Source organism: Malassezia restricta, chromosome III, assembly GCF_003290485.1.
Source record: "Malassezia restricta chromosome III, complete sequence".
In the NCBI taxonomy this organism is placed as follows: Eukaryota; Fungi; Basidiomycota; class Malasseziomycetes; order Malasseziales; family Malasseziaceae; genus Malassezia; species Malassezia restricta.
In genome coordinates, this window is record NC_040195.1 from 252744 (window position 1) to 272405 (window position 19662).

Consider the following 19662-nt stretch of genomic DNA (forward strand, 5'->3'; position numbering starts at 1 on the left):
TACCCCTCCGAGGTGAGAGCATGTCGGGCGCCCACGGCGATGTCGCGACGAAAATGGCGCAAGGCCTGGCCTACAAGGATCAGGGTAATGAGGCTTTCATGAAAGGGGACCATGTAGGGGCGCTCAAAGCGTACCATTATGCGACGTTGTATTTAGCCGGTCTGGACGTGAATGTGCTGCAACAGCTGGGACCTGTCCCAGACCGTGCCAGGGGCACGCGCGAGGACCAGAAACAGCTGAGTCTAGTGCGCTCCAACGTATGTATAGTCTCACTCACGCGCAGATGGCAGCCTGCTATCTGGCCCAGGAACGCTATGACAGGGCCGTCCAGGTGTGTGACCAGGCCTTGGCATCCGATCCGGCGAATGCCAAGGCCATCTTTCGCAAAGCCCAGGCACTCCGTCGGCAGGGCGCACTCTACCAGGCGCGCGACTGGCTTGATGCCGAGGGCGTTCGAGCCTACACGCACAGCCCCGACTTTGATGCAGAGCGTGCACGTATCGCTGCCAGTATAGCTGCGCGTGAACGAGCGAGTCACGCTCGTCTGCGTGGATTTCTTACATAGGGCACGAGCTGTACTTCCTCTGCGACCTCCATCACTCCCATGTACTGGCTGTGCCCATCGCATGCGCCCAGCGCGGCTGTGGCTGGGCGCATCGTGTACGGGTGGTGGGACCACGAAGCGCTGCTATGCGTCGCGTACCACAGCCAGTTGACATTTTATGCGTTGGTGGGCGCGGCGCCATTTTCGCGAGTGGCCGAGGTGCCGCTTCGTGCGCGCATTCTTGCCGTGGAAGTGTCGCACGGCCAGGCGGACGTGCTCTACGTCTTGACGGATCATCCGCACCCGCGGCTCGTGGCGTTTCGTCCTGGCGACGCGTATGGCGTGCGAACGGTGCGAGTGTGGCCACTGGACCAGCCACTTCGACCCGCGTCTGACATAGGCGTGACGCTGGCCTTGGAGAAGGCGCATGGACGCTCGTCTGGCCGTTGGGTCCTGACGCACACACACACGGGCTATGTGCATCTTGCGAAGCTCGGCACAGACATCGCCTTTCACGCCCGGCTGACGCATGCGACGCTCGTCCATGCGACGTTTTTGGAGCGGACATCGGCCCATGCACCGGTGATGCTCGCATGCCTGAGTATTTCGTCGTCACTGTACACGAAGGATACGCCTGTGCTCACTTTTCACACGATTCATACGTCGCGCCGTGCGCTCGAGCAGGTGCCATGGGCGCCGATGTCGTCCAAGCCGCATGACCGCAAGGTGCCTCGACTCGATGTGCCCGGTACATGGCATGTCCCTGTTCGAGATCGAGACGTGATGAGTGCACACTACGTACTCGCCATGCCAGCCGCGGCGGGCGGCGGTGTCCTGCTGTTTTGCAGTCATGCCATCTACCTCGTGCCTCGGCCCCAGCCTCCCCGGCCCAGCCCACCATTGTCATCCGCATTGCGTCGCGTCGACCTGGACCGGCCCGTGTATGTCATGTCGGCCACGTACCTGCCGATGCACCATGATCGGGTGCGTGTGTTATTCGGCACGGAAGACGGCCGCGTCAAGCTTCTGCAGGTGGTGCGGCGCACTTCTTGGGATCAGGCAGACTTGCATGTCATGGATCTCGGCATGGCGCCCGTCGCCACAGCTCCGCAGGGCGTATCGTCCCTCGCTGAAGACTACGTGTTCCTCGCCAGCAACACGGGTGACTCACTCGTGTGGCACGTTCAGGATGATGTGAAGGAAGTATATCGGTGGCCGAGCCTGGCGCCTATTATCGATTTCGTCAAGGACGACGCGAGCTTCGTCGACCGCGTCATCACTGCGAGTGGCGCAGGACCTACAGCGAGTATCCGCGCTGTGACCCGCAGGGCGCGCACACGATGCCTACTATCGAAGCCGATGGTGCTGCTGGATGTACGCGCACTAGATCCTCATACCACCCTTCTCGTGCATCCATCGCACAGCGCTATTGTCCGCGATGCCCGCCTCATTGGCACGCTGCATGAGCAGATTGTGCATGCATCGCAAGATCTTGTGGTGACCGAGTCAGGCATGTACACGTACGACCCCAAGCGCACGCTCTGGGAAGCACCTGCTCCGGTGCTGGCATGCTCTCGGAGCGACCACCTCATCGTCGTGGGCCTCGCTACCTTGGCGCTCATGGTGCTATCTCGCTTGGATGATGGTCGCTGGACGGTCGTGCATACCCTACATACCCACGCGCCCGTCTCGAGCCTGGACATCGCCGACGTCCTTGTCGCTAGCTTCTGGGATCGATCTCTCTGCCTGTATTCTGTGCCTGACATGAAGCTGCTAGCTCATCACACCACATCTTCCCTCGTCTGCTCGGCGCTGTGGCACCGATTTGTGCCAGATGGACCTGCGTATCTCGTGCTGGGCTGCAACGACGGGCATATCCTCGTGCACGATGCTCACTATACCTCGATACACTCGCGCCGTATGGGCACGCATCCTGTGCGTCTCGCGCGCGTCCCTCTTTCTGCGCTAGACTCGCCCATGACAGGCGTCGTGGCTTTTGGCCGGCATGCCTACTTTTTATATCTCAAAGAGTCCGTCTTGTGCGGCAGTGCGTGGTCTGTCGACCACGTCACCGGCCTAGCATGCACGGCATCCACACCCACGCTAGAGCTGGCGTGCGCTACAAAGCACGGCCTCGAGGTGCATGTCATTGATGCTCTTGATCAAATCGATATCCAGACCAAGGCCATGCCTCAACCCGTCACCACGCTTCAGTCCATGGACTCGCACCTCGTGGTGACGACGTGCCTGGCAGAGTCAGAGAGCGGTACGCTGCGCGTTCTCGCTCCAGACACGCTGGAAGATGTGTGCGCGCTTCCACTCGACGCGAGACCGACGTGCGCCTGCATCGCCGAGCTGCACGACTCTCTGTATGTGGTGGTGGGCCTGGCTGCAGGCGCCTCCGACGGCAAGATCGCCGCGTACCTCTGGTCGGATGGAAAGCTACACGCTGCCTGGTCGAAGCATGTGGGAGATCATGTGTGTGCCCTAACTACCGTGTCGGGCTACGTTGCGGCGGCCATCGGGCACGAGGTCCACACCTATGCCATGGAGCCGCACGCATTGACATTTCGGCGTCCGTGGGACTGTGCCTTTGTGTCCTCCTGCCTTGCATCACAAGGCTCGACACTCGTGGTTGGAGACGCGATGCACTCTCTCACTGTGCTCACGGTCGCCGAGGACGGCCGCCTATCTGAATCAGCACGCGATTTGCATCCGTACTGGACATCGGCCGTATGCGTTTTGGACGAGGAGCAGCAGCGGTATCTGGGCACGGATGTGGCCATGAATCTGTTTGTCGCAGAGCGTGCCAAGGGTACAGAGCCGGAGAGTCCGTGGAGTCATGTTATGCGCCATGCAGCCGCATGCCATGTCGATGACCTGGTAAATGCCATACACACGCTCCCAGGCGGTCGCGTGATGTATGCCACGGCCTCGGGCGCGCTTGGCACGTTGGTCCATGTACCTGAGCCGGTGGCGCGTGTGCTTTTGTGTGTGCAGGATGCTATGATCGAAGTCGTACCTGCCCCGGGCGATATCCCCTGGGAGTCGTGGCGCACATCTCGCACAGACACTCGAACCGAGCCACCGCACCATATCCTCGATGCTGACGTTTTGCGCTTTTTCGTATCGGATCCGAGCGTGCGCTCTCCGTGCCTGGATAAGGCAGGCTCGCTAGCTCAGGCTCGAGACATTCCCATGGCCGAGATGGCAAAAGAGCGCATTTTGCAAACGCTTCATGCTTTGCTATCTTGAAACTCTACGCACATAGATCCCACGTGTTGTAAGACGCACGCGATATTCGTACCGGTATCACACACACGAATGTGCCCAAGACGATGAAATCCTGCACTCAGAACATGCAAACATAGATCCGCCCGGCGACTCTTGCCTGGCTGGAGAATACCTAGTCTCACACAATCCGTGTCAGGTACGAGCGCCGCCCCGTGATGCTCAGCAAGCCATGACACCTCTAGGTCCAAGACACGATCAGAGGACACGTTGGTCAGCGTGACATACACGTCGATGTAGTGCGCGTCTGCGGATCTCAACACGTGTCTCGCTTCCACCGTAGCGAGCACGCACGAATCAAAGGTATCCACGCGCGTTGGATCAAAGCCGCCATGCTGGGCATGGCTCTCGCCCCAGCCCAAGGCTCGGCGGGGCGCCTCAGCCTCTGCCGGTCGTCGCTCATAATACGGCGAAAACGCGGATGTCTCTTCTAGCCGCACAGGAAGCGCACGCCGCGTTTGATGCAGCGTATGAGGCGACATAGCCGGATCGCCCACTTGGCATACCCGCTCTTCCCGTGCAGGAGGCAAGGGAGGAATCTGCATGGACGTGTGCATGACATAGTCGGCAAATGAGCGCCGCTGGAGATCCAGGAGCGCAAGCGACACATCCATGCTGCCATTCCACTGCGATACGCATGTGCTGTACGGTGCTGTAAGCGCGCCACGGTCAGGTGTACCAAGCAACGTGACGCGCGCACAGCGGCGAGGATCCCACGTCGTCAACAAGTGCCCCAGGGTCTGGGGGTCCATATGCGGTTCACGTGGCACAAGCTGCACTGTATACAGCAAGTTGTGCTGAGAAAAGCGTCCTATGCGTACCGGCAGCGCCGACGCATCGCCAGGCAACGGCTTGATGATGGCCTCGATGGTATCTTGGTAAGGCATAAATCCCACATCTCTCACCAAATCGGAGCGTTCTCCAATGTCGATATGGATGGCGTGCAATAGAAACGGCGATGGCATGGGCAGTGCCTCGAGCTCTACGCATACCATAACAGCGCGTGTATTTTCAACCGTCGGCCATGAGCGACTCAGAGTTCGCATTCGAACGGTGATGGATGCGCACACCGATGCTGTGTGAGTAGTCACTTTGGTCAGAGCAACAGGTCCATAGGACGCTAGCGTCGCCAAGTCCACAGTCGCTGGAGCCTCAAAATCGTGCGGCGAATCTTGCGCGAGCAGAGCTGAGGGCGTGGACGACCTCCTCGGACATTCTCGAAGGCTGCTAGTGGGGGCCGAGGACGGTGCTAGCGGCGCGAGGGCAATATCCGCATCAGATGCACGAGCGGCAGCTTCCTGCTCGCGGAGTTCCTTCTGCTTCTCCGTAATGAATTGAGACACACCCCATGGCGATGTGATGTTCGTGCTAAGCGATCCAGGCGCTAACATCGAAAGAGGGAGCATAGTAAGCCTTTTGGACAACTCATCGAGTCGCTGCTGGGGCGACTCGTTCAACACCTTGACCTGGTCTGCCAAATCACTTAAGAGGTCAACGTCAATGAGGTAGGGATCATCCGAATAAGAAAACGGGTGCATGTGGTTCGATGCATAGTGGAACGGCATCTGAGGCGGGGGCGCTTGTGCTTCGGCAGACAACCTAGCAAGGTCAAGGCGCAGCTGCACGACCGCTTCCATTTGAATCTTGCTCACACTCACGTCCATAGTGGTATACGGCACGCTCACATCACTCCACCAGCGAACAGTCCATCCTTTTTTCTCCAGGTCATACGAAATGCCCGGGACAAATGAGGCGTCGCGCAGTGGCTCAATGTCTGGCATGTCCGCCTTGGGCGCACGCAAGAGAGACGAGCGACGTAAGCAAAAATCTGTGGGCACGGGTGATCGCTGCCACGAATGCACGAAAAGCGACGCCAGCGGAGCGTCAGCCGCGTCCGTGGCCCCACTCGGCATCGTACCACGTAGAGAAATATGCAGGTACGATAGCAATGTGGAAAGGAGCGGCGGAATACTCAGGGACGAATTGTTATCCAGCCTATCCACATTCCCAAGACCTTCTCTTGGCCCAGGAAGAAGAGTCGGTAGCGACGGCAAGCGCATGACGAGCTGCACACGCACGCGCTCATCGTAATAAATGCACGGGTGAGACTCACTTGCGAGCGAAGCTGGAGGTAAAGCCAGCTCAAAGATTGATCCTGCAAACAGCGCTGCGATGTCTATGCATATTTCACGAGCTTCCGCCAATGCAAGCGTTGGCGTGACCACATCGTCCTGCATGGAGTCGGACAAAGCGCTCGCCGCTCAGCTGCCCAGGGCCCATGGTGCATGTGGAGGTATGGATGCCCCCGACGTCCAACCACATCAGCAGCTCACGCCACCATACACCCTGGCATACATGTCCTTGAGCTAAAGATACTTGGATTGGTCCATCGCCGCTAGGTCTACCTAAGCTATCACATGCGAAGCCTTGCAACATCTTGCACTTAGGCCTCGAACGTAAGAGCGGCACCGAGCTTGTGAGCGCTGGCGTCCGTCGAGCCACTCGAGAGCTTGATCGTGTCGAGGGCAAGACCAAAGGTGGCCTTGATACCGGGGCGGAGAGCCTGGGCGTAGCCAAGAGCAAGGATACCCGAGTTGTTAATCTTGGCCTTGATGAAGGCAGCGTTGTCAAGGTAGGTCTTCGTGCCGACCTCCAGGTTCACGTTACTCGATGCCTTCGAGTCGTACGTAGCGCGAGCGCTGGCCTCAATGTCCTGGTTCACACGGTGGTAGTACGAGGCGCTGTACGTAGAGAGGTTGCCGAGGGCGTGCAGCGTGATGGCGTACTCAGGCGCATGGTAGCCAGCAGCCAGGTTGTAGCGAGCGAGCTTCTTGTCCTTGGCGTTGTAGGCGGCCTCAGCACCAAAGAGGAAACCGTCACGGCCCACCACAGCGTCAGCCGTAGCAAGAGGACCCTTGAACACGTCAAGGAACTGACGAGTGTGCAGACCAGGAGTGCGGTAGGTGAGGGCAACGAGAGCGTTCTTGGCCTGCTTCTCAGGCACCAGCGTCGAGATCACCTCGAGCTTAAGACCCTTGGCGAGGTGGTTCTCCGACTCGATGTGGTTGCGGAGCACGTTGGCCGTCGACCAGGCCTGCGTGAAAGCAAGACCCTTCTTGCGGTCCTGCCAGCTAGCCTCGAGGTCACCACTGATGTTCGAAGACTTGTTGTCGTGGAGACCCAGCACACGGAACGTCACGCCCGATGGCGTGCGAGTCTTAACCTCAAGGGTCGAGCCGTGGATCGGGTAGTCCTTACCAAGAATGTCAGAGGCGGCCTTACCAAGGTCCTTCCAGCTAGGTGGCACAGGGATCGACATATTGTTGACGCGCAATTAAATCGATTGCTACGGTAAAGAGGAGGAATTCGCTCGCACGGCTGGAGGGTATTTTGGGCCCGCCCGGGCGCCGCGACTGTTCCGAGCCCGTGCTGGCATCACGTCACGCCTTCTGGGACTCGTCCGATTCTCTCGGCCGGGACCGGGATAGGCAAGAGTAGGGTAGCCAAGAGCTTTTCCTAGAGGCCACGCGCTTGCAACCCCGCATTGGGCACGTGGGTGGAATGCAGTGAGTGGCAAACGGTCGAACGTCTGCATACATCGGTATCTCGTCGTCGGCAGTGTCGCATACGCCCGAAGGGTACGACAGAGTGTTGGACTCGTGGTTAAGGACAGCGTGTTTAAGTGTGCTCTTACTGACATGCTCCCACACCAGCAGAATAAGATAGATATCTCGGTACGTCTGACAATGATGCGTATTTTGGGACATGCTGACACAAGGGATTAGTCTTTGACAGAAGAAGAGCAAAAGGTATTTCGACTATATGGAAAGCTTCCTACTCGCAAAGACTTGCTAGCAAACAAGCTCAAAGAGCGAAAATACTTTGACTCTGGAGACTATGCTCTGTCAAAGGCTGGTCGCGCTCCCAAGCAATCAGTTGGCACCACGATCCCTAACCCTGAGATGGTGCCCCATGCAACAAACCCTGTACAGATTCCAGGCGCACCTCTTTATGGCACACCAAATGCTCCTGGCAGCCCAGGGGCTACTTATATGCCCGCTCCAACGAGTCCTTCCGGCTCGCGTTCTTCGTTTCCTATGGCCACAGGTGTAATGGCTGGTAGCCCTATTCGTGAGTCGACTGCTCCATTTGGTCACGAGCGAGCTCCTGAGGCCTCGAATGATGTGATGCTTGAATAACTAACATTATGTCTATACTCCTATATGCACGATCGATTGTGCTACACTCGAGGGTTTCAATGCATTCTGTACCCCTCTTCATCATCCAGCGATTTACGGCGCTCGAATGCTTTCTTTCGACGTCGACGTCCATACATGTAACATCCGTCATAGAGATGACTTTCCACGTGGCAAGGCCTGATCGCGCTTCGCCTGGGAGGCAGCAAGCCGTACATGTCCTCCACACTGTCAAACACGCCAGCACCATGAGTGCGATTACTGAGCTAGAAGATTCCCTGGATATGCTGCTGAAAGTGATGGCATCCGCCATTGCTTACCTATCCCGAAAAGCTGCACACACACAAGTGAATCCCACCGTGCCTTTGACGACGCTCGGAAACACTGATGCGCCTTCTTTCGAAGCTCTGCAAGGCACGCGTGCCGAACTTGTGCAAGACATTGTGTCACAGGCACAAGACGTGCAGCTCCGTATTTCTCATCTTCCCACAACCATGCTTTCTGAAGACGAGCACGTACGTATGGCTGACTTACCTCGGAAGGCATGCGAGATCCGCGCACTCGAGACCGAGCTGCAGGAAGCAAATCGCGAATATATTCAGTCGCTTGATGAAGCTCGTATGTATATTTTGTTAACGCATAACAGGAGCACTATCTTCGAAGCTAGATGCCCTACTTGACCGCCTCACCGAGGAGCGCCATGCGGCGCGAGAGCTTCTCAGTCATGATGTCTGAGTCACGTGCTCTGCAGCGTTGTGGAGGCGCGAAACAGCTGATTTGGGCTCGCTTTTAGGGTCGACAACGTACGACACGTACTGATGATGGAAGAGGAAAGCGCAGAGCCTGCGCCGGTGGCCTTTCGAGCCACGAGCGATGACATGAATGAGTGGAAAGACTTGGATTCTACGCTAGGAGTGCCGAAACCGTGGTCGATGGTTGATGTACCTGACCTCTTCCTTACCAATCTGATCCATGATGTGGATCACACGTTCGCGGATGATTCGCTCACAGAGTTCTCCAGTACGATGAACCACTCCGGAAGCGACTCTGAGAGTAGCTCTGATGCCTTCAAAGATTTCATGATGCGCCAGTCATCGCCAGAGAGTTTGTCCAACACACCTCCGCTTGTTCACAGCTGCGGTGACGGTGGCGTCGACGGCACCACGACAAGTCCGCCTGATTTTCCCCTGGATACTCAAGATATGGCGCCTCTCACGAACCAGCAACTCGCCTCTATCTTTGGGTTTCCGCCGACGTCTTCGTGTAACCAAGAGCCCGTTCAGGGCATTTCGCCCTCGTCAGTTCAGCAAAGTCCACCTGTGTCGATGCATAAACCCGAAATACCTGTCCAAACTACTTCTCCCGTTTCTGAGTCGCAAGCCTCATCAGGCTCGCCGACGCAAGAATCCATCCTGGCTTCGCTTCACATGCAACCAGGCAGTAACAGCAATGCGATGACAGCCTTAAATCGTTTGCGTGCTGTCACACATGAATGTGAGCAAAAGAAGCAGGAGAATAAGCAACAGCAAGTGAAATCATCATTGTCCTCGGCGACAACGCCACAGTCTTCTTCCTCATCGAACGTGCCATCCGACGGAAGTGAAATGTGGACACGTAAAAATGCTCATAATGCGATTGAGCGTCGATATCGGAGTAACATTAATGACAGAATTGCAGGACTGCGCGACGTAGTGCCCGCATTGCGTGAGATGCAGTCACGAGGACCACGACGTAAGCGACGGCGTGGAAAGGCCGAGGAAGTCGAATTAGTGGATGGCATCCGCGCTGCTACTAAGCTAAGTAAAGCTACCATCTTAAGCAAGGCCACCGAGTATATTTGCTATCTCAAGTCTCGCGAAGTGCGCTTGAGCCGTGAGGTGGCCGGTCTGCATATGCTGCTCCGCAGTCTCGAGGGCGGTGACGAGCTCATGTCGCAGTGGAATGCCGAGATGGAACGGCTGCACGCCATGTACCCACCAATGGATGCAGTGTACCCAGACGGTCCCGCACCGCCCCTGTCACCCTCGGAAGATGCAGAAGAAGGCGATCTTGTCGACGAATCGGATGATGCAGACGACTCTGAGTCCGTGTCGTCCGGTGGTGAACCTATGCGTACCAAAGCAGCGCGGTACATGCTGGGTGCATTTTTGATTCCATCCTTACTTGGACGTTCTGATTGGGGCACCGAGGCACCGGACGCGACGCCGCAAGCACATGTCATGGGTGTTTGTCACCAGCTATGGAAGCGATCGCTGGGTTCATCGGACACGGTCCATCCCTATAATCATGTTCCCCTTTCTGATCTTGTGTGGGAACTTTTGCGTGGCTGTGCACTCCTGGGTTTGATCGTGGTTGTCCTCATGTCGGTCGGGGCGCATATTCGTCGATGGTGTCGGCGACTGGAGTTGAAGCAGTCATCGCGACTGCAGTATGTCGCAGGCGCTGAAGCCTTGCTGCGTACACCTGTTGAGCAGGCCCAGGTGGCCGAGCCTATGCAGCCAGCTCATGCCAAGCGAATGTATGCTCAGCTGAGTGAACTGCTGCATGTGCCACGTACATACATGGCACTGTCCTGGCGCATCGCATGGACATGTTTGTGCCTCATTACGACTCTCTTTCCGGGTGTGACGGCATGGATCCGGTACGCATCGGCTGATCCAACGGTCTCGTTATTGTACAGGCGCGCGCACATGCGCCGCGCTGAGCTCGAGCTTACGCTGGGCGGTGACATCCAGCCGAGTCTGGCACAGCGTCTGTACACACTAGTCGTGTTGCAATTCGCTGCTTGTATCTACTGCGCCACGGTGGACGAGTCGTTACTTTTAGCGCTCATGTATTGCGACTTGGCGCAGCGCACAAGAATACCACTTCTTATGCGGCATGGCGCATATCTGTGGCGCAAGACGGGTGCGCGTCTTGTGGATGCACCGAACTCGGACGAGACCTCTCAGCGTATGTTGGCAGAGTTGCTCAGTGTTCCTGTGCCGCAGGCATTAGCGTACGCTCGAAGCAACGCGACGGAGGCATCTGTCATCGTATCGCCTTTGGCCAACATGCTAGAGGCACTGCGTCAGGAGGCGTTGTTGTCGTATTGGACAACGATCATCACGAGTATGATGCGGACGGCATCTTCGGCAGAGAAGCGGTGGAGTCCACACGTGCTGGATGTCATCCAGGACTCGGCGTCTCTGAGAGGCATCCAGCAGCAGCTCCATGCTTTGTCTCGAGATGGCGCTTCGAGCGCTGCGTTGCATGAACAGATGCTTGTGGCGCAGGGCATGCTTGAACTAGCTGCTGGACAACTGACGCGCGCACAAATGCACGCGCGCTCGCTGAAGCAACATCAGCCGTCCTCGCTTGCTGCGCAGCAATTTTTGGCCCTATGGAAAGATACACCGCTCGTGGCGAGTGCACCGAGGGGCCCGGTTGACATGCTCGCCAGTGTGGTGATTGGGTGGTTTGTCCTGCTGCGCAAGTATCACCTTCATGGCGGGACACACGAGGTCAGTGACCAGGTGGCTGCATGCACGTCAACCTTGCAGGAGCTGGCGTCGCAATGCCTGTGGACGTTTGTGTCGCCGCCTGAGAAGGGAGGGCATGTATATTTGCAGCCCGAGCAAGCGCCATGCCTCGTCCATGCGCTGGACCTGCTGATGGATCAGCTGAGCCCGTAGATATGTACACTAGGAACGCCGACGTTTGTGGGACGTGACAGGCTCGTGAAGGACCATGGACACGGGCCCTTTGTGAGAAGCTCGGGGGCCGGGTACGACGTACATGTTGACAGTATACGCCGTGGCCTGAAACCGCTCGCTAAGGTACCCATCCAGCACGAGCTGTACGACAAGGCATTCACAATCCACACGCGATAGGGCGGCATCGGATTTCGCAGCAGCATACACGGCATCGGCCAGGGCCGCCAGCGTGATACGAGAGCCACGTGCATAGACGTCTGAGACCACTTGCACGGCGTGTGCAGCCCACACGGACACATCGGCATGTCGTGGCGGCGGCGATTGGCACCGATCACACACGCCGCAAGGCTCAGTGCGTGGCTCGTCAAAGTACGTGGCAAGAATGGATTGCCGGCACAGCTCGGACTGAGCATATCGAAGCATGGCATGGAGCTTAGCCTGGGCGCCCACTTCACTGGCCGTCATGCCACTCACGCGACTCATATCTGCTGCTGCGCGGTACAGCAGCACACAATCAGACGGCGCACCATCGCGCCCAGCGCGCCCAGTTTCCTGGTAATAGCCCTCGAGGGACTTGGATATGCACGCATGCACAACAAAGCGCACATCGCCTTTGTCGATGCCCATGCCAAAGGCAATGGTGGCACACACGACCTGGATGGCGCCTGTGCGCCACTGCGCATGAACGCGATGCTTCTCTGCTTCATCTAGGTCCGAGTGGTACACCCCAGTGCGAATCCGGCCGCTGCTGTGCTGCGCAAGGGCGTCAGCCATGGTATGCGTGTCTTTGCGGCTTAGGCAGTATACGATGCCCGAGTGTCCTTCATGGTGATCGAGAATGTACGATGCAATCAGGCGCTGTGCAGCCTGGGCACTCGATGGGCGCATGCGCACACTGTATTGCAGATTCGCACGTCGTAATGGCGCACGAAAGTAGACGGTGCGTCGCGGTAACGCACGCTCGGGTATCGTGGTCGTTTCTCGCATGCCCAGAATGTTGAGCACGTCACGAAGAGCCGCGGAGCCCAGCGTGGCAGTCAGCCCCATGACAGGCGTGGTAGGGAACAGCTTGCGGCATATAGATAGCTTGTGGTAGTCTGGACGGTAGTCATGCCCCATCATGCTGCAGCAGTGTGCCTCATCAACGACGATGCGCTCGAGACGACCTGCCTCGTACGCACGCTGCAGGACAGACAGCAGCGTCTTGGATTTGACGATCCTCTCTGGCGTCACGTACAAGAGACGGGGCATGTCTGGCGCGAGTGTCCGAATCCGCTGCAAGATGTCCTGTGTGTCGGCAGAAGACATGGAACTACTCAGCAAGGCACACAGCACGCCGCGTTCGCGTAGATGGTATACCTGGTCAGTCATAAGCGCGATCAGCGGAGAAATCACAATCACCAGTCCCTCACTCAGTAAGGCTGGGAGCTGGTAGCACAAGGATTTTCCCGCACCTGTGGGCATGACCACCATCACGTCCCGCCGGTCCATGACGGCATTGCACACGCCTTCCTGACAGGATCGGAACGCTTCGATGCCAAAAACTCGTTGCGCCGTGCGCAAAAGCTCCGATGACCAGAGAAAATCGCTGTGTGTATAGTTCGTGGGCTTTGTGTCCAGCGCATTCACCTCACGCTGCTCGGCCAGAATGTGGGCTCGTTCACTTAGCAAGGCCTTTTCGCGCTTATGCAGTACCGTGAGCTGCTCACGCACGAGTGCCAGCTCAGCATCTACGCGCTCGACTTGGTACTTGGCATGTGCATCCAAGTCCAAGAGTGACGAGGCCGTTTGGATGTCCACCACACACACGTCATCATCGTCTGCATGATGCATGAGAAAATCAACGTCCGCGTCACTCCACTTGCTGGATGGACGACGGAGCATGGCTCAACTGGCCGTCAGACGTATGGGACGATGAGGATACGAGTCATCGCCGGCGTGCGCGCGAGGAGCGCATGCGTAATGCTTTTCTCCAAGCTCGCGCGACATACGATGCTAAGCGCGACACGGACGAATGGTTCATGGAGGGTCTTTCGTACGATGCGTTGCCACACACGCATCTCGACGCCAAAACGCAACAGCGCATTCAGATGTGCATTGAGTACATGTACTATAAGCAACGTTACGCAGAAGCTTTTGCATGGAGCGTGTGTTTGCTCCGGCGTATGCACGTACTTGGCACAAGCGTCGTGTGGACGGACGGCTTGCCGTCGTTTCCCACCGAGCTGCCCCACGACAAGACATCATGGAGCATGGCGCACAGCGCCGTAGCGCGTGAAACGCTCGATACGGCCTTGCGATGCGTTCTGCACTTCCACACCAGCGATCATGGAGATATCGACTGCCTGGTGGCAGCGGCCCTAGACAGAGTCCAACTAGACCCGGCAGCCTACCAGGGAATGGCCCTCGATGAGCAAAAAAGAAAAGAATGCGCATGGACGACGGCACCAGGTTTGGCCATGACGCTCGGAGACGTGTGCATGCACATGCAGTATACCCGGTGCGCGCTTGAATCGTACGCACTCGTCATGGGCATGCGCGGCGCACAGTGGTATGTATGCAAGGCTGTGGCACAAGCGCTGTCCCGAATCGCAGAGCCAACGAAAAAGGCACAGAACACGTTGCTGATGCTTGCACAGGCCACAAGTGTTTGTGCCCTGCAGTCTTGTCCCCCATCCAGGCGCACGTCGATGGCGCATGAGATTGTATCTGGCCAACTGGTGGGGTCTAGCCAGCCGGTCCATGGCGACTCGGACGGCACAGATTGTGGGCTCAGTGAGGCAGCCATGACGGGTATCCTGTGGGCACTACAGAAGCGAGGAGGTCCTGCGCTTCTTGCATCGCGTCTACCAACTTTTATGGCCATGGCACAGCAGTACCTCCGGGACACGAGCACGCCATGGATGGCATGCCACGACGAGTCGCTCGAAAAGACATGGTCTAGCGCCCGGGCTTTGTAGTGGAGGCAGACATTTTTTCTGGTAGCGCCCCCTTTCTGCCTTGGCATGCCACGCCATGAGCCTCTATCGACACTGACGAGGCCGTACCTCGCGCTCGGCCTTGAAGGGAGCGCGAACAAGCTGGGAGCAGGTATCATTCGACACATGCCACTGACGGGGCACGATGGGCCCGCTGCAGCATTGAATCAGGCACGTGTGGACATCCTATCGAATGTGCGCCACACCTACGTAACGCCACCAGGCGAAGGATTTCAACCAAGTGATACAGCCAAGCATCACAAGCACTGGATTCTCCGGGTCGTGTCAGAGGCTGTTCGTGCCAGTGGCATCGATAGTCTCGCAGACATTGATTGCATATGCTTCACCAAGGGACCCGGTATGGGAGCACCACTGCAGGCCGTGTCGTTGGTGGCACGCACACTGTCTCTCATGTACAACAAGCCGCTAGTTGGCGTGAATCACTGTGTGGGGCATATTGAGATGGGGCGCACTATCACCGGCGCCCAAAATCCCGTGGTGCTCTATGTGTCAGGCGGTAACACACAGGTCATCGCGTACTCAGCTCAGCGGTACCGCATTTTTGGCGAGACGCTGGACATTGCCGTCGGCAACTGCCTCGATCGATTTGCACGAGTGATTGGTCTGCCTAATGATCCATCGCCCGGCTACAATATCGAACAAGAGGCGAAAAAGGGCCGTCGGCTCTATTCTCTGCCGTACGGAACCAAGGGCATGGACGTGTCGCTCGCTGGCATGCTGAGTGCGACCGAGGCCTATACCAAAGATCCACGATTTCGCCCGACGCAGTACGCGTGCACCACGGATGCACCCGTGGATGCCCTCGCTAATGGCCGCGTATGGGCAGGTAGTAGTTCTCATGCGATCGAGAAAGACATGCCAGCACCACTCGCCACAACGGAAGACAATACGGATCCGGATGTCATTACGCCAGCAGATCTATGCTTCAGCTTGCAAGAGCATATGTTTGCCATGTTGGTGGAGATCACGGAGCGTGCTATGGCACATATCGGCAGCAAGGATGTGCTGATTGTGGGCGGCGTAGGATGCAATGCGCGACTACAGGAAATGATGGGTATCATGGCTGAGGAACGGGGTGGCAGTGTATTTGCGACGGACGAGCGTTTCTGCATCGACAATGGTATCATGATCGCGCATGCTGGGCTCTTGGCCTTCCGTATGGGCCAGACAGTTCCGCTGGAGAAATCGACGACAACGCAGCGCTACCGCACAGACACACCACATATTTCGTGGCGTGCATAGCCATTAGTATGTGATGTATTGTACTGGACGACCCACCCGACGCACCTCGACCTTCCTCTCTTTTTCAAAGTGTTTGCCGAGCACAAAGACCCAAGGGGAGCCCATTAAGTCCGCGTCAAACAGCCGCGAGCCAAGCGACTTGTCTGTGCGATCATCCAATGCCACGTCCCAAAGAGGGATCTGGCACGCTTCGCCATCGAGTGACAGGCCCTGATCTAGCTGCAGGCACAGACGCTGAGCTGCCTCCATATGTCTCGGCGTGGAAGGCAACACAAGCGCGTGAAACGGAGCCAGTTCGTTAGGCCAGACAAAGCCGGCGCGACGCTTCCCATCCGGAACTTGCTGTAGATCAAATTCACGAGCAGCGCGTTGTGCCAAGGCGCCCAAAATGCGTGTTACGCCGATACCATAGCAACCCATTTGTAGCGGCTCGCGATTCTGCTGTTGTGGCGGAACGACGCCGTAGCCGAGTGCCTCTGAGTAGCGCGTACCAAGCAAAAATGTATGCCCCACTTCAATCGCACGGTGCTCATGCAGCTGACCGGACCCACATGCATGGCACGTATCACCTGCCTGCACGTTGCGGTCGTGCTGTATACTGTCGTGCGAGACCGCACATTCCACATTGGACGCGTACGTGCAGTCATCGCATGCCAGCAGGGTATCTTCGCCAGCCGGATCCAGGACGTGGAATTCGTGCGAAAATGTGCCGCCCATCGCTCCTGAATCAGCATTGGCCTGCATCCAGGTAGGCTCTGAGATATGGTCCCAATGAAAGATGCGCTCGAACACGCGTCCATACGCTTGGCGCACTTCTTCGTACGTCGCCTGCGCTTCTTGCACAGACAAATCGAACGAGTATAAATCCTTCATAAGAAACTCTTTCGTTCGCAGCAATCCAGCCCGCGGCCGTGGCTCGTCACGAAACTTGCGTCCAATTTGGTATACTCGTACCGGCAGAGACTTGGCGCTTTCTATTTCCATGCCCACCAATTTCGTCACTTCTTCTTCGTGTGTCGGTGCGAGAATCATGTCGGAGCCACGTCGGTCTTTAAGGCGATACAACTCGTGGCCCATCGCTTCAAAACGGCCTGTCTTGTGCCACAGGGCGGGTGACAGCAATTGCGGCATTTCCACTTGCGAAGCATCGACCGCATCCATCTCCTCTTCAATAATGTGCGTGACTTTTTTGAGCATGCGCATGCCTATCGGCAGATACGAGTAGGTGCCTGAGGCCGATTGACGCACGTAGCCGCCACGAAGTAAACGCCGCACACTTTCAAGTGTGTCACCTGCGGCAAGAGCATCTGCAGGAACGGTCGGCACAAAGAGTTTCGAGAGACGGACAGGAGTGTACCTCCCAGACTTGAATGCATGGTGCACATGCCTTGGAACGAAAGTGCCCCGCATTCGTTGAAAAATGCAGTAAAAGTTGGACGCTTGTCTAAAAAACAGGCCAGGCCGGAGAAATATGCGAAGGAACACCGAGTGGTGAAATGCGCCGGACTTAAATGACGTGCAGAACGCGACTGGCTGACAAAGTTGGAACGACGCCTCTCCTATGCAAGAAATTAGGTAAGGTACCAACTTGCTCTTGGCTGTGTCTCAAATGTATATGCACTCCAAAACTTGACGGACTCGGTTTTCGAGCCGACTCCGCCACAGTCTCTCCGCTTTCTCCATGCTGGTAGTGTTGGCCATCGTTTTCGGCTGTGTGGCACAATCACTAGCACTCAACTATTCTATATGTCGTGAATGGTCAGGGCATGACTTTTACGATCAATTTTTCTGGTTCAACTACGATGATCCCACACATGGGCTCGTGGACTATGTCGACCAGCACACATCGCGCGAAACAAATCTGTCCTACGTCGATCCGTCGACGGGCCGCTTTGTTATGAAGGTGGATATGGGTGATCCGGTGCCGCTGCATGGCAATTGGTCCAACATGGTCCGGCGTAGTAATCGCATTCACTCGAAGGAATGGTTTGAGGACGGCTTCTATATCATCAAGGCCACGCGCATGCCAACAGGGTGTGGCGTCTGGCCAGCTTTTTGGACATCTACGGGCGACCAATGGCCGGAGGGAGGCGAGATTGATATCATTGAGGGCGTGAATGGTAAGGGACCCAATTTATCTTCCTTGCATACCGCCAAGAATTGCAGCATTGATGCTCGCTTTAACAGCAGCCAGCTTGGGAATCTCGAGCGCACAGACTGTGCTTTCCAGCCTGGATGCGCTAGTAAATATAACGACCGCCTGTCTTTTGGGCATGCATTCAATAATAATGGTGGGGGATACTTTGCTCTTATGCGCGACACGCGCGTAAACGGATCTGGTATTGGCGTGTACTTTTGGCCCAACAATGTCAAACCAGTGGACATCCCGGACCAGGTGGCGGCGCCTCCTCACAAGGCGCCTGGTACGCTGGATAGCGATAAGATGCAAAATTGGGGCAAGCCGCAAGCATTCTTTGGCTACAATGACGGCTCCAACACACAATGTGACTTGGCTAAGCACTTTGGAAAACACCAGATCATTTTTGACACGACGCTGTGTGGCACATGTGCGTATCACGCAACTCTGCAGCTGACCGACAGGGACGAATAATCACAAGAAAGACACGAGCGGATGTCTTGTTTCGTGCGTCGACTTTTTGTTAAGTACGTTTTTGTGCCTTCTGACATCCAGACCATGGACCTGAATATGCAGACGCACGTTGGGAAATTGATTATGTGCGGTTGTACGCAAACAAATGCGACAAGACCCATGATGACGATGACGGCGCCGTTTCTATGGTCGCCTCGACAAAGACCATGAAATATTGTATTATTTTAGGCATGATGCTAGTGACGATCGTCACAGGCAGTCTGTAAAGTGCTTTATGTAGCACCAGATCGAATGATGTCGTGTATTGCCTGCTTGGACGCTCGTCGCAAATCGACGTAGGCTTGTGCAGGCAGGATATAGTCATCCACAATACGATTCATGCATGATTGGTCCAGAAGCCATGCGCAATCTGTCGAAAGGTCAGAGGGGGGTGGTCGAGAATGTTGGAATAATGCATCCAGCTGCTCGTCTGGTTCAAACTTGACGAGATCGTGCCGAATGAGTGATTGGAGTGATTGCAGGGCCTGATATGCACGCCAATGACTCCATGCACGCCAGATGAAGTAGTACGTTACAACGTTGGGAATAGCAGGCACGAGGAATAAGGGCGCAGTAACAGGGATGGCAACCATATTGTACAGGAATTGGCGATTGTGAAGGGGTGCTCGATGCGTGGACATGCGCTGCAGGGACTCTAATACGCTGGGTCGAGAAATGAGGGAAGGGGGATATAGCACAGAGACATGCGTGTGCGCGTCAGGCGCGGTCTGATGAGAGCGAGATAAAAGGCGCTGTATAGAGGGGCCAAGTACTTGATCAATACCTTTGAGTGCCCATTCCTCGTACTCAATACTGTCCATGATGCGTTCTCCCATCGAGTAGACGCGATTCTTCCAGTCCAGCAGCGACTTCGTATCTGGGCGGCCCCATTGGGTCCAGACGTTCGACACGAACTGCATCATGCGTTGCGAAGATGTTGTGGCGATGCCTGGAAAAGGACGTGTGAGCTTGGGTAAATACGTGATGTATGGTAAACGCGCAGGATTGCGATGCCGCGCAACTGGAACAGCGAGGATCTTCATCT

General features: G+C 56.5%; 13 protein-coding genes across 13 annotated transcripts; 8 read left to right on the plus strand and 5 right to left on the minus strand.

Moving 5' to 3' along the window:
* Nucleotides 1-20: 20 nt before the first annotated feature.
* Nucleotides 21-565, plus strand: MRET_1756 (tetratricopeptide repeat domain protein; the record flags this gene model as incomplete). Its single annotated transcript, XM_027628383.1, has 2 exons — nt 21-257; nt 284-565. The coding sequence occupies 2 exons, from the start codon at nt 21-23 to the stop codon at nt 563-565; spliced, it is 519 nt and encodes a 172-aa protein (XP_027484357.1).
* Nucleotides 566-604: 39 nt separating this feature from the next.
* MRET_1757 (DNA damage-binding protein 1) lies at nt 605-3799 on the plus strand (the record flags this gene model as incomplete). The annotated part of the gene is made up of 1 exon (XM_027628384.1): nt 605-3799. The coding sequence occupies one exon, from the start codon at nt 605-607 to the stop codon at nt 3797-3799; it is 3195 nt and encodes a 1064-aa protein (XP_027484358.1).
* Nucleotides 3781-6072, minus strand: MRET_1758 (uncharacterized protein; the record flags this gene model as incomplete). The annotated part of the gene is made up of 1 exon (XM_027628385.1): nt 3781-6072. One exon carries the CDS (start codon nt 6070-6072, stop codon nt 3781-3783), a length of 2292 nt encoding a protein of 763 aa, XP_027484305.1.
* A 206-nt stretch (nt 6073-6278) lies between these two features.
* On the minus strand, nt 6279-7154 carry MRET_1759 (voltage-dependent anion channel protein 2; the record flags this gene model as incomplete). Its single annotated transcript, XM_027628386.1, has 1 exon — nt 6279-7154. The coding sequence occupies one exon, from the start codon at nt 7152-7154 to the stop codon at nt 6279-6281; it is 876 nt and encodes a 291-aa protein (XP_027484308.1).
* Nucleotides 7155-7533: 379 nt separating this feature from the next.
* MRET_1760 (mRNA stabilization protein) lies at nt 7534-8034 on the plus strand (the record flags this gene model as incomplete). The annotated part of the gene is made up of 2 exons (XM_027628387.1): nt 7534-7569; nt 7621-8034. 2 exons carry the CDS (start codon nt 7534-7536, stop codon nt 8032-8034), a joined length of 450 nt encoding a protein of 149 aa, XP_027484407.1.
* Nucleotides 8035-8093: 59 nt separating this feature from the next.
* On the plus strand, nt 8094-8766 carry MRET_1761 (subunit 21 of mediator complex; the record flags this gene model as incomplete). The annotated part of the gene is made up of 3 exons (XM_027628388.1): nt 8094-8546; nt 8574-8649; nt 8678-8766. 3 exons carry the CDS (start codon nt 8094-8096, stop codon nt 8764-8766), a joined length of 618 nt encoding a protein of 205 aa, XP_027484406.1.
* An 83-nt stretch (nt 8767-8849) lies between these two features.
* MRET_1762 (helix-loop-helix DNA-binding domain protein) lies at nt 8850-11705 on the plus strand (the record flags this gene model as incomplete). The annotated part of the gene is made up of 1 exon (XM_027628389.1): nt 8850-11705. The coding sequence occupies one exon, from the start codon at nt 8850-8852 to the stop codon at nt 11703-11705; it is 2856 nt and encodes a 951-aa protein (XP_027484405.1).
* Nucleotides 11706-11714: 9 nt separating this feature from the next.
* MRET_1763 (ATP-dependent DNA helicase Q1) lies at nt 11715-13559 on the minus strand (the record flags this gene model as incomplete). The annotated part of the gene is made up of 1 exon (XM_027628390.1): nt 11715-13559. The coding sequence occupies one exon, from the start codon at nt 13557-13559 to the stop codon at nt 11715-11717; it is 1845 nt and encodes a 614-aa protein (XP_027484404.1).
* Nucleotides 13560-13594: 35 nt separating this feature from the next.
* Nucleotides 13595-14686, plus strand: MRET_1764 (uncharacterized protein; the record flags this gene model as incomplete). Its single annotated transcript, XM_027628391.1, has 1 exon — nt 13595-14686. One exon carries the CDS (start codon nt 13595-13597, stop codon nt 14684-14686), a length of 1092 nt encoding a protein of 363 aa, XP_027484403.1.
* A 45-nt stretch (nt 14687-14731) lies between these two features.
* MRET_1765 (N6-L-threonylcarbamoyladenine synthase) lies at nt 14732-15967 on the plus strand (the record flags this gene model as incomplete). Its single annotated transcript, XM_027628392.1, has 1 exon — nt 14732-15967. The coding sequence occupies one exon, from the start codon at nt 14732-14734 to the stop codon at nt 15965-15967; it is 1236 nt and encodes a 411-aa protein (XP_027484402.1).
* A 3-nt stretch (nt 15968-15970) lies between these two features.
* MRET_1766 (prolyl-tRNA synthetase) lies at nt 15971-17377 on the minus strand (the record flags this gene model as incomplete). Its single annotated transcript, XM_027628393.1, has 1 exon — nt 15971-17377. One exon carries the CDS (start codon nt 17375-17377, stop codon nt 15971-15973), a length of 1407 nt encoding a protein of 468 aa, XP_027484563.1.
* A 271-nt stretch (nt 17378-17648) lies between these two features.
* MRET_1767 (glycoside hydrolase family 16 protein) lies at nt 17649-18844 on the plus strand (the record flags this gene model as incomplete). Its single annotated transcript, XM_027628394.1, has 3 exons — nt 17649-18534; nt 18569-18631; nt 18660-18844. 3 exons carry the CDS (start codon nt 17649-17651, stop codon nt 18842-18844), a joined length of 1134 nt encoding a protein of 377 aa, XP_027484401.1.
* Nucleotides 18845-18850: 6 nt separating this feature from the next.
* On the minus strand, nt 18851-19660 carry MRET_1768 (uncharacterized protein; the record flags this gene model as incomplete). Its single annotated transcript, XM_027628395.1, has 1 exon — nt 18851-19660. The coding sequence occupies one exon, from the start codon at nt 19658-19660 to the stop codon at nt 18851-18853; it is 810 nt and encodes a 269-aa protein (XP_027484400.1).
* Nucleotides 19661-19662: the final 2 nt, after the last annotated feature.